The 12,223-nt window shown below is 59.2% G+C and overlaps 1 protein-coding gene across 2 annotated transcripts; it reads left to right on the top strand.

The window, feature by feature from the left end:
* Positions 1-3,253: 3,253 nt before the first annotated feature.
* Positions 3,254-11,772, top strand: GAR1 (GAR1 ribonucleoprotein). Of its 2 annotated transcripts, none has more exons than XM_029076654.2 (8): positions 3,254-3,308; positions 5,749-5,751; positions 7,385-7,634; positions 7,712-7,866; positions 8,235-8,294; positions 9,705-9,846; positions 11,044-11,112; positions 11,488-11,772. In XM_029076654.2, exons 3-8 carry the CDS (start codon positions 7,403-7,405, stop codon positions 11,499-11,501), a joined length of 672 nt encoding a protein of 223 aa, XP_028932487.1. In that variant the 5' UTR covers positions 3,254-3,308; positions 5,749-5,751; positions 7,385-7,402; the 3' UTR covers positions 11,502-11,772. The 2 variants fall into 2 exon arrangements, with proteins under 2 accessions (XP_028932487.1, XP_028932488.1); XM_029076655.2 differs by lacking the exon at positions 3,254-3,308 and adding an exon at positions 5,254-5,387.
* Positions 11,773-12,223: the final 451 nt, after the last annotated feature.

Below are 12,223 nucleotides of genomic sequence, written 5' to 3'. Positions count from 1 at the left end.
TCCCCCCGCGTCTCCCCCAGCGCTTCGAACGGTGCTCGGCACACAGCAAGCGCTTAACAAATACCAACGTTATCGTTCATTCATCCGACTGCATTTATCGAGCGCTTACTGTGTGCCGAGCACTGGCCTAAGCGCTTGGAAAGTACAATTTGGCAACAGGGAGAGACAATCCCTACCCAACAACGGGCTCACAGTCTAGAAGGGGGAGACAGACAACTGAACGAAGCAAAAACAAGTAGACAGGCATCACCGCCATCAAAATAAATAGAATCGCAGATAGAGACACATCATTAATAAAATAGCAAGTAATACATAATAAGCAACATACAATAGTATTAACATTATTATTATTATTAAGAACATTAATAACAATACTACAGTAAATAAGTAAATGAAGTAAATAAGTAAATAAATGAGAAGCGGCCGTGGCTCAGTGGAAAGAGCCCGGGCTTTGGAGTCAGTGGTCATGGGTTCGGATCCCGGCTCTGCCACTTGTCGGCCGTGTGACTGTGGGCGAGTCACTTCGCTTCTCTGTGCCTCAGTTCCCTCATCTGTAAAATGGGGATGAAGACCGTGAGCCCCGCGTGGGACAACCCGATTCCCCCGTGTCTACCCCAGCGCTTAGAACAGTGCTCGGCACGTAGTAAGCGCTTAACAAATACCGACATTATTATTATCAGCGGAAAGAGCCCGGGCTTTGGAGTCAGAGATCATGAGTTCGGATCCCGGCTCTGCCACTTGTCAGCCGTGTGACTGTGGGCGAGTCACTTGGCTTCTCTGGGCCTCAGTTCCCTCATCTGTAAAATGGGGATTGAGGCTGTGAGCCCCACGTGGGACGACCTGATTCCGCTGTATCTCCCCCAGCGCTTAGAACGGTGCTCGGCACATGGTAAGCGCTTAACAAATACCGACATTTTAAGAAATATACGCAGATACGCACAGCGCGGAGGGGGAAGAGCGGAGGGGGTCGGGGCGACGGGGAGGGGAGGAGGAGCCGAGGAAAGGGGAGACTCGGCATTCGGGAAGGCCTCCGGGAGGAGGTGGGCTCTCAGTAGGGCTTTGAAGAGGGGAAGAGAGGGAGTTTGGCGTGTTAGTTTATAGTGCTTGTCGTACACTAGGGGCTTAATTGATACCGTTTACAAAAAAAACAACAAAAAGGGCAGGGCAGCCCTGGCATTAGAGAAGCAGCGTGGCTTAGTGGTGAGAGGCGGGCTTGGGAGTCAGAGGTCGTGGGTTCTAATCCCGCTCGGCCATTCGTCCCCCGTGTGACCCCGGGCAAGCCGCTTCACTTCTCCGGGCCTCAGTGACCCCATCTGTCAAACGGGGAGGAGGACTGGGAGCCCCACGTGGGACCACCTGATCGCCGCGTACCTGTCCCAGCGCTCAGAACGGCGCCTGGCACGTAGTGAGCGCTTAACAAGTGCCATCATCATTATTGTCCGCTGTGTGACCTTGGGCGAGTCACTCTGCTTCCCTGGGCCTCGGTTTCCTCCTCTGTGAAATGGGGATGGAGACTGGGACCCCCCCCCCCCACGTGGGGCCGTCTGACTCTGTATAATAATCATGTCAGTATTTCCTAAGCGCTGACTACGTGCAGAGCACCGTTCTGAGCGCTGGGGGAGATCCGGGGTGATCGGGTGGTCCCGCGCGAGGCTCACGGCGTTCATCCCCATCTGACAGATGAGGTCACCGAGGCCCGGAGAAGAAGAATAACGATAACGTCGGTATCTGTTAAGCGGCGACTCCGTGCAGAGCGCCGTTCTGAGCGCTGGGGGAGATCCGGGGTCATCGGGTGGTCCCGCGCGAGGCGCACGGCCTTTATCCCCATTTGACAGATGAGAGAACTGAGGCCCAGAGAAGAAGAATAATAATAATAATGTCGGCTTGTGTTAAGCGCTATGTGCAGAGCACTGTTCTAAGCACTGGGGGAGATACAGGGGCCAGTCTTCATCCCCATTTGACAGATGAGAGAACTGAGGCCCAGAGAATAATAACGATAATGTCGGTATCTGTTAAGCGGCGACTACGTGCAGAGCGCCGTTCTAAGCGCTGGGGGAGATCCGGGGTCATCGGGTGGTCCCGCGCGAGGCTCACGGTCTTCATCCCCATTTGACAGATGAGGTAGCTGAGGCCCAGAGAAGAAGAATAATAATCATGTCGGCATTTGTTAAGCGCTACGTGCAAAGCGCCGTTCTAAGCGCTGGGGGAGATCCGGGGTCATCGGGTGGTCCCGCGCGAGGCTCACGGTCTTCATCCCCATTTGACAGATGAGAGGACTGAGGCCCAGAGAAGAAGAAGAAGAAGAGTCATGTCGGCATTTGTTAAGCGCCGACTCCGTGCAGAGCGCCGTTCTAAGCGCTGGGGGAGAGACAGGGTCATCAGGGGGCCCCACGTGAGGGGCGCAGTCTTCATCCCCATTTGCCAGATGAGGGGACCTGAGGCCCGGAGAAGTGACTCGCCCAGTCCCCCAAGGGGTGGAGGGGGGATTCGAACCCACGGCCGCTGACACCCAAGGCCGAGCCCCGCTGCTTTCTCTTACTTAAACATCACCTCCTCCAAGAGGCCTTCCCAGACTGAGCTCCTCTTCCCCCTCTACTCCCTCTGCCATCCCCCCTTTACCTCTCCGCAGCTAAAGCCTCACTTTCCCCTTTTCCCTCTGCTCCTCCACCTCTCCCTTCCCATCCCCACAGCACCGTACTCGTCCGCTCGACTGTATATATTTCCGTTACCCTATTTATTTTGTTAATGAATTGTACATCGCCTCGATTCTATTTAGTTGCCATCGGTTTTTACGAGATGTTCTTCCCCTCGACGCTGTTTAGTGCCACTGTTCTCGTCCGTCCGTCTCCCCCGATTAGACCGTAAGCCCGTCAAACGGCAGGGACCGTCTCTATCTGTTGCCGACTTGTTCATCCCAAGCGCTTAGTCCAGTGCTCTGCACATAGTAAGCGCTCAATAAATACTAATGAACGAATGAATGTGGCCTGCATCTACCTCGGCGCTTAGAACAGTGCTTGGCCCGTAATGGGCTTGTAACAAATCCCCCTCTTGGGTTTGCCGTCGTGGTCTCTACCCCCAGCCGGGCTCGGGGCCGTCGCCAGGCCCCAGGGCGCGCGGGCGGGGCACTTCCGGGAGGGGGCCGCCCCCCGACGTCACTTCCGCCGCCCTCCTTTCCGGCGCCCGTCGTAAAAAGCGGTCGCCAACGCGGCGTCCGCCGGGGCGCTTTACGGCGGCGCGTGGTTCCGGCCGGAGCGGAGGCGGCGGCGGCGGCGGCGGCGGTTGGCTCGGACTCTGCGCCAAACGTTGTGGTAGTTCTTCTCCGCGCGGGGGGCGGGGGGCGGCGTCCAGCACGCCTGGAGTCGAACGACCGGAGCCACGAGGGTGGCCGCGCTGCCGGCCCGCTCCGAGCTCCGAGCGCTGTGCGAAGCGCTGGGGTGGAGGCCCAGGCCCACGTGGGGCTTCCGGTCTCCATCCCCATTTCACAGAGGAGGGGACTGAGGCCCAGGGAAGTCATCGTACTCATCGTCATCGTATCGGTGAAGCGCTTACCGTGTGCCAGGCACTGTGCTGAGCGCTGGGGTGGAGGCCCAGTCCCACGTGGGGCTCAAGGTCTCCATCCCCATTTCACAGAGGAGGGGACTGAGGCCCACGGAAGTCATAGGAGGAATAATAATAATGACGGTATTTGTTAAGTGCTGACTAGGTGCCAGGCACTGTGCTAGACGCTGGGGTGGATGCCCCGTTCCTCTCCCACGTGGGGCTCATGGTCTCCATCCCCATTTGACAGATGAGGGGACTGAGGCCCAGAAAAGTCGTAGTAGTAATGATAATTACGGGATTTAAGTGCCGACTGGGTGCCAGGCACTGTGCTAAACGCCGGGGCGCCTACAAGGGAATCAGGTTGGGCACAGGCCCCGTCCCACGTGGGACTCACGGGCTCCATCCCCATTTGACAGATGAAGGCACTGAGGCCCCCACAGAAGTCGTAGTAATAATAATAATTATGGGATTTAAGTGCCGACTAGGTGCCAGGCACTGTGCTCAGCGCTGGGGAGGAGGCCCGGTCCCCCGTCCCACGTGGGGCTCCCGGTCTCCATCCCCATTTGACAGATGAAGGGACTGAGGCCCACCCGAGTCATAGTAGCAATAATAATCATCGTGGGATTTAAGGGCTGACTAGGTGCCGGGCACTGTGCCGAACGCCGGGGCGCCTACGAGGGAATCAGGTTGGGCACAGGCCCCGTCCCACGTGGGGCTCCCGCTCTCGATCCTCCTTTCGAAGATGAGGGAAACCGAGGCCCAGAGGAGTGAAGTGACTTGCCCGAGGTCACGCAGCAGGTGAGTGGCAGAGCCGGGATTAGAACCCATGACCTCCTGACTCCCAACCGCCCGGTCTCTCCACACCGTGCCGCTCACAGTGACTCGCCCTAGGCGGTTGAGCCCCTCGTTGGGCGGGCAGGGATTGTCCCCGTCTGTTGCCGAACCCTACTTTCCGAAGCGCTTAGTGCAGTGCCCTGCACACGGGAAGTGCCCGGTCGACACGACTGAACGAACGGCGGGCAAGGGGCGGAGTTGGGATGGGACTAATAGAGAAGCAGCGTGGCTCAGTGGAAAGAGCACGGGCTTTGGAGTCAGAGGTCATGAGTTCGAATCCCGGCTCGGCCACTTGTCGGCCGTGTGACTGTGGGCGAGTCACTTCACTTCTCTGGGCCTCAGTTCCCTCATCTGGAAAATGGGGAGGAAGACCGTGAGCCCCACGTGGGACAACCCGATTCCCCCGTGTCTACCCCAGCGCTTAGAACAGTGCTCGGCACCTAGTAAGCGCTTATAATTATAATAATGTTGGTATTTGCGAAGCGCCGACTGCGCGCCGAGCACTGTTCTAAGCGCTGAGGTAGATGCCAGGTGATGAGGTGGTCCCAGGTGGGGCCCCCCAGTCTCGGTCCCCGTTTTCCAGATGAGGGAACCGAGGCACAGAGAAGTTACGTGACTCGCCCGCAGTCCCCCAGCTGACGAAGGGGCGGATCCGGGATTCGAACCCACGGCCGGTGACTCCCGAGCCCGAGCTCTTTCCCCTGAGCCGCGTTCGCTCCTCCTGACTCCCAGGCCCGGGCTCTCACCTCTGCACCCCAGCGTTTGGCACAGTGCCTGGCACGTAGCGAGCGCGTAACGATGACCGTCATTATCCTTATCGGGGCGGGGGGGGGGGAAGAAGGGCCCGGGTGCGTGACGGGGCGGCGGTCGGGGGAGACCTTACGCGCGGAGCTCGACGTTATCTGTCCCAAACGCTGTAGACTGATATCTGATTTAGATTCGTGTCAGCAGCCGACGCGTCCGCTGATTCCGTCGCACGGCGCAGTGCCCCGCACGTGGTAAACGTGGGATCGGTACGACCGATCGATCCCTGCCCAGAGCCCACCTCCCCCAGGAGGCCTTCCCGGACTTAAGCCGCCCTTTTCCGCCGCTGCTCCTCCCTCTGCTCCACCTCCCGCCCCCACGGCCCTAGTGTCTCTATGTGCATTTTGATAATTCTCTTAATTATTAGGAATAATGTGTAGATAATGGGTAATTCTGCGTATTTATAACGATGCCACCGACGCCCGTTTACCTGCCCTGATGTCCGTCTCCCCCCCGCCCCTCTAGACCGTGAGCCCGTCGCGGGCGGGGATTGTCCCTCTGGTGCCGAACGCTACTTCCCAAGCGCTTAGCGCAGCGCCGCGCACGCGGTAAGCGCTCAGTAAATACGAGCGGATGAATTGGGCGGGAGGGGGCACGGTCCCCGATCCACGCGCCGTACTTCCCGAAGCGTCTTGGGATTCGTTCGTTGCGTCGGTGTGCCTTTTGAGCACCGACTGCGTGCGGGGCACGCCGTACTGAACGCTCGGGAGGGTGCGGCCCGCTAACGAACCGTCCCCTGCCCGCCACAGGCCCGTCGCCTAGAGGCGGACGGGGATGAATTTCGGATACGTGCGCCAGGGCTGTAGGGCTGGGAGGCGGGGATTAAGTAACGTGCTCGGTACGAGGCTCTGCGCGTTCTCTGTGCCTCAGTTCCCTCATCCGTAAAATGGGGATGAACTGTGAGCCTCACGTGGGACAACCTGAGGACCCTGGATCTCCCCCGGCGCTTAGAACGGTGCCGGGCACATAGGAAGCGCTTAAATGCCCACATTATAATTATTAACTAGGGCGGGGACCGTCTCTATCTGTTACCGATTCGGCCATCCCCAGCGCTTAGCCCGGTGCCCCGCACGTAGTAAGCGCTCAATAGATACCGTCGAATGAACGAATCCCGTCGACCGGGGCCGGGAGTCAGCCGGTGACTAAAGCTTATTGGACGGTAATAGCGATTTTTACGGTATTTGGGTGCCCACTCTGTGCCGAACGCAGAGGGTAGCCACGGGATAATCTCCCCCCCTCCGCCGCAGACCCGTAACGGGCAGGGACCGGGCTCTGCCGAGCGCCCGGTACAGGGCTCTGCGCGTAGTAAGCGCCCGAGTGTCGAGCCCTAACCCCAGGTCCACCCGTGGTCGAGAGTTCAAAGGGGAGGGAGAACGGGTAGTTCGCCCCCATTTTCTAGAGGAGAAGACCCGAGGCGCAGAAGAGTTAAGCTCATCCTCTAGACTGTAAACTCGTGGTGGGCAGGGAAGGGCCCCGCTCTTTGTTTTATTGTACTTTCCCTGGCGCTTAGTACAGCGCTCCTCACCCATTAATAATAATAATAATAATAATAATGTTGGTATTTGTTAAGCGCTTACTATGTGCAGAGCGCTGTTCCAAGCGCCGGGGGGTTACGGGGTGATCGGATCGTCCCACGTGGGGCTCACGGTTTTAATCCCCATTTTACAGATGAGGTAACCGAGGCCCAGAGAAGCGAAGTGACTCGCCCACGGTCACCCAGCTGGCAGGCGGCGGAGCCGGGCGTCGAACCCGTGTCCTCCGACTCCGAAGCGCAGGCTCGGTCCACCGAGCCGCGCTGCTTAGTACGGTGCTCGGCACGTAGGAAGCGCTCAGTGACTCCTACCGAATGAATTAAGCCCTTAATAAAGACGAGCGAGTGAACGAACGAAGGGGAGCGCACGCGGGCAGGCGGTAGGGCCGCGATCGTTCGTTCGTTCGATAGTATTTACTGAGCGCTTACTGTGTGCAGAGCACTGTACCGAGCGCTCGGGATGTAGAAGTCGGGAACAGAGACAGTCCCCGGTCTTGGGCGGGCTCGGAGCCCGGCGGTCCCGACTCCCCGCCACCGGCCCACGCGGGGAGGATTTGACGGGGCCGCTTCGGTCGTGTCCCCCCCCCCCCCCCCCCCCCAGCCCGTCCTCGACAGAAGCGCCGCTCAGCCGCTCGTGTCTCTTTCCGTTCTGTGTTTTCTGTCCGTCCCCCCAACAGAGGAGAGGAGGAGAGCATGTCGTTCCGAGGCGGCGGCAGAGGCGGGGGCCGAGGCGGCTACGGCCGGGGCGGCGGCGGCGGCGGCGGCGGCTTCGGCCGGGGCGGAGGCGGAGGATTCAACCGCGGAGGCGGCGACTTCCGAGGGGGCGGCCGAGGCGACGGCAGAGGCGGCTTCGGACGCGGCGGGGGCGGCCGAGGAGGCTTCGGTCGAGGCGGATACGACCAGGGGCCCCCCGAGAGCGTGGTCGGTAGGTGGCCGCCGGGACGTCGGCCCCCTCGGCGCCTGGCGCCCGGGCCCGGCCGACGCGCGCTTCTCCCGTCCTAGTGCTGGGAGAATTCGTGCACCCCTGCGAGGACGACATCGTCTGCAAGTGCACCACGCAGGAGAACAAAGTGCCCTACTTCAACGCGCCCGTCTATCTGGAGAACAAGGAGCAGATCGGGAAAGTGGATGAGATATTTGGCCAGCTGAGAGACTTTGTATCCTCGCCCGGCCTCCGCCCCGAAGCGGAGCTCGGCCCGCCGCCGGCACCCGAAGGGAGATGGGGAGGGGAGGCGGGGAGGAGGCGGAGAGCGAGGGGGTGGGTACGGACGCGTCGGGGAGGGCGGGGAAGGGCCCGGGTCGGCGGGATCGGCGGTTCGCCCGGGGCCGCGCCTGCCCGGAGGATAACCCGCCGCGGGACGCCGTCCTCGCCCCGTTCCTCCCCCGTCTCCGCTCTTCGCCCTTTTACAGACGTTTGTCCTCACGCTTTCCTCTCCCTCTCCCGAACCCGGCCCTCTGCCCACCCGTCGGGTCTCGCGCCCGGCGAGCCGGACCGACTCCCCGGGTTCCTTAACCCCCCGAGCAGTATTTTTCGGTCAAGTTGTCGGAAAACCTGAAGGCCTCTTCCTTCAAAAAATTACAGAAGGTAAGCTCGGCTTCGCGCCCCCTCGAAACTCCCCGGGCGCCTTCCTTCGGCGTGGCGAACCGAACGGCGGCGGGCCGTCGGGTAGGGTGGAGGCGGCCCCGCCGGCTCCTCTCGGGACGTCGGGCCGTGGCTTCAGACGCAGGGTGGGCTGCCGTACCCGGCCTCCCCTCGAGTTGGGGAAAGGGACCGGAGAGGGCCAAGATGACGGTTCTCCTTATTCCCCCTCGCCAACCGGAGGCTGTGGCTGCGTGGAAGCGGTGCGGTCCGGGGCTCGGGAGGACCCGGGTTCTGATCCCGCCTCCGCTCCTTGTCCGCTGCGCGACGCGGGACCAGTCGCTCCCCTTGGTCTCGGTCACCTCATTCTGTCAAATGAAGGCGAAGGCCGGAGCCCCACGTGGGACGGAGCCCCCGTCCTACTTGCTAATGATAACGTTGGTATCTGTTAAGCGCTTACCGTGTGCCGAGGGCCGTTCTGTGCGACGGGGGAGATACGAGGTCGTCGGGTGGTCCCACGGAGGGCTCACGGTCTCCCCCGCCCCCGTTTCCCAGATGAGGTGAGCGAGGTGACTTTCCCCGGGTCACACCGCTGACGGGCGGCGGAGCCGGGATTAGAACCCGCGACCCCCGACTCCCAAGCCCGGGCTCTCCCCGCTGAGCCCCGCCGCTCGATTACCTTGTATCTACCCCGGCACTGAGAACCGTGCGTTCAGCAGATGCCGTCGTCGTCGTCGTCGTGTTTCTGGCTCTCGCGCGACGTTCGGAGCGTCGGACGACTGTTCACGCGTTGTACGGAATCTAGGAAAGTGCCTTTATCGTCGGCCGGTGCGGTTCACCCCTTTGAATTCCGAATCTTTTTGAGGCGCACGGTCATACTTATTTTTGAACCCGTTATAGGGTGACAGTAGTGGTCTTAAGCGCTTACTGGGTGCGGAGCACCGTACCGAGTGCTGGGAGAGAACGCGAAGGTGGGAATTAGGCATCGTTCTTGTCCCCGGGGCGGGGACCGGGGGTGGGAGGGTGCTTAGTTGTCAGCCTGTGGGTCCCGATCCGTCGGTCGGTTTTTGATGGGATCCGACTGGGCGACGACCTTTCCGCGGGCCGTGAATTTGCGCGATGTCAAGATGGCCAGATTTCGGCATTTACTCCTTAAGAGCTATCGGTCGTTTGGGGGCGGGATTTATACCACTTGCTAAATTTTAGGTTTTTAAGGCGTCTGTCACCCTGGTGGGAAACTTGAAAAGGTGTAACAGAGTGCTCGGTGAATGCCGTCGATGGGCGAATGAAGTAGGTGTCGCCGGTGACTTAGGAAACACCGCCCCGCCGGCGACCAGAGAGAAAGGAAAACACAAGCGTGACTTTTCCCTTCGTTCTCCTGATGCCTTTTTTTTTTTTCTTCCCTGATTCTTGCAGTTTTATATTGACCCTTATAAGCTGCTGCCCCTGCAGAGGTTTCTGCCTCGGCCGCCGGGCGAGAAGGGTCCTCCGAGAGGCGGTGGGAGAGGAGGGGGCCGCGGAGGAGGCAGAGGCAGAGGCGCGGGAGGTGCCAGAGGGGGTAAGTCATTTCCGGTCAGGGGTCTCGAGCGGAGGAACGCTCGACTCGAGTTCGGAGACGACGGCCCTTCGGGGATGGGCGGGAATTCCGCACGTAGTAGGAGGACGGATGTCCCGATCGATCGAGGGCGAGGAAGCCTGGGGATCGACCCGTTCTCCGAGCGGGCGGAGATAAGTCACCCTTTCAGTATTACTATTTACTGAGCGCGCTTGGGTGGGAAATAACGGGACGGGGGAGTCAGAAGCAGCTTCGCCTGGCGGAAAGAGCCGGAAGACCCGGCTACCGGGTCCCGGCTCCGCCACTCGCCCGTTGGGTGACCTCGGGAAGGCCGCTTCTCGGCGGCCTCAGTTGCCTCGTCTGTAGGAAGGGATTGAGACTTGGGAGGCCCGAGTGGGGAAGGGGCTCTGCCTCGCCCGTTTAGCCCGCCTCTACCCCGGTGTTTAGTCCCGTGTCCGTTACCTAGTAAGTGCGGAACAGATTAAAAGAGGAAAGTTCCCCGTCCATAAGGAGCTTACCCTCCGGTAGCAGAGGCTAAAGTGAAGACACGTGCAGATAGAGCGGTCAAGATCGTCGAATGTATAATCAAACAGTCCCTGAGTGGTACTTATTGAGCGCCGAGTACAGAGCCCTGTAGTAATCACCTGGGACGGTTCAGTGTAGTGGGGAATTGATCGGGGAATTGATCTAGAGAAGCAGCGTGGCTCAGTGGAAGGAGCCCGGGCTTGGGAGTCCGAGATCATGAGTTCGAACCCCGGCTCCGCCCCTCGTCAGCTGTGTGACTGTGGGCGAGTCACTTCACTTCTCTGGACCTCAGTAACCTCATCTGTAAAATGGGGATTAACTGTGAGCCTCACGTGGGCCGACCCGATCCCCCTGTATCTCCCCCAGCGCTTAGAACAGTGCTCGGCACGTAGTAAGCGCTTAACGAATACCAGCATCATTCTTATTATCAGGGGAGGGGTAGAGTGAGATTTTGGACTCTAGGCCCCGGTCTGGGGTTTGAACCTGGGGCCCAGTTGCGGAGCCTGGACCGTTCCAGTCCCTCCGTCTCTGTTCTGTCGGGAAGGGCGTCTTGCCGTCGCCGGCCGGGAACGGAAGAAACGAGTGCTGACCCGTCCCTTCTTAGCCGTGAGGGTGTCTTGGGTGGTGTCGTTGTATTACCGAATAAACGTGGCCGCTCCTCTCGTGTCCTTTCAGGTGGTTTTAGAGGCGGAAGAGGCGGTGGAGGTTTCCGAGGCGGAAGAGGCGGCGGAGGCGGTTTCAGAGGTGAGGACGAAACGAATCGTAAAGGTCGTCTGTACTACACGGTGAGGTCGGTGACGGTTGAGGGATGCCGATTGCGAACGCGGGCTTTGCCGAAAACATTAAAATCCAACCAGGTTCCGTTTTCAATAGCGTGATCGTTTTTGACCGGTATCAATAGGATTCGAGTCTTATGGTTCACAGAGCACCGCAGCAGAAGTAAAGCGGGTTCCCTGACCTTGTAGTTCTGCGTATATGCGTGTAGAAAAACCTCCCTCCAATACCTGTATGCAGAGAGGCTTAATTAAAAACTGAAAATATTTTAAAGAAGACGCTTCACAGGGGTGCCGGCTTTTCCCCGGGAGCAAATTAACGCTCCGTACTTCTCTTCCTAACCAGGACGAGGACGTTAAGCGAGGCTCGACGCGTCAACCACAGCGACGGCTCTGCCCGACTGAGGACGCGGTTCTTCTGTGGATCGGAAGAGTCTTTTTTAAGCAAATCAGATTCCAAGGAACCGGTCGCTCTCTTTGACGGTCGCCTCGCAACGTTGCCGTTGCGACAGGCAGAACGATGCTGTGAGGAAATGCTGCTCCGTGAGAGCGAGGACCGAGTCTTTTGATACGTTCTGTACAGTCTCTAGCACCCCGTGGGTGCTTAATAAATGTTACATAACAATTTACATTTGCAGTGTATCTGGGTTGGGTTTTTTTTTTGTGGTTTTCACATAAGTTGCCGTTCCATTTCCCGCCCCCGGCCCATTCCAGAACCCAAACCGGTGATTTCTTGGTTGAATCTGACATCGGAGGCCTTTGCGAGTGACTAGAGGGGATAAGAAGTCGCTTTTAATCATTGGTTGCTGAAAATCTGAGGCTCGAAGAACAAAAATTGGGGATTATTCGTTTATTCCGGTCCAGGCCGGGGACTGGGCTTTATATTCTCGCCTGGGAAGCGCTTGAGTGATTATAAAATGCAGATTACTGCTGTTGGGAGTGAAGAGTCCTCGCTCTTCTCACCGCTCCTGACTGGGCCATTCTAGTCCAGATTGTCACAACCTCACCGACACACTAAAGGTTGATAAAGTAACCTAGGTCTATCTGCTTGCCGATCTTTCAAACGCTAAGCCTGCCGTTCG

Source organism: Ornithorhynchus anatinus, chromosome 12, assembly GCF_004115215.2.
Source record: "Ornithorhynchus anatinus isolate Pmale09 chromosome 12, mOrnAna1.pri.v4, whole genome shotgun sequence".
Taxonomy (NCBI): Eukaryota; Metazoa; Chordata; class Mammalia; order Monotremata; family Ornithorhynchidae; genus Ornithorhynchus; species Ornithorhynchus anatinus.
The sequence above is the reverse complement of the archived record's forward strand: the minus strand, read 5'-3'. Positions and strand labels throughout refer to the sequence as shown.

Coding starts and splice junctions, on each gene's coding strand:
- GAR1 (XM_029076654.2), top strand. CDS start 7,403: ATGTCGTTCCGAGGCGGCGGCAGAGGCGGGGGCCGAGGCGGCTACGGC. Junction 7,867..8,234: donor TTGGCCAGCTGAGAGACTTT/GTATCCTCGCCC, acceptor CCCCCCGAGCAG/TATTTTTCGGTCAAGTTGTC. Junction 9,847..11,043: donor CGCGGGAGGTGCCAGAGGGG/GTAAGTCATTTC, acceptor GTGTCCTTTCAG/GTGGTTTTAGAGGCGGAAGA.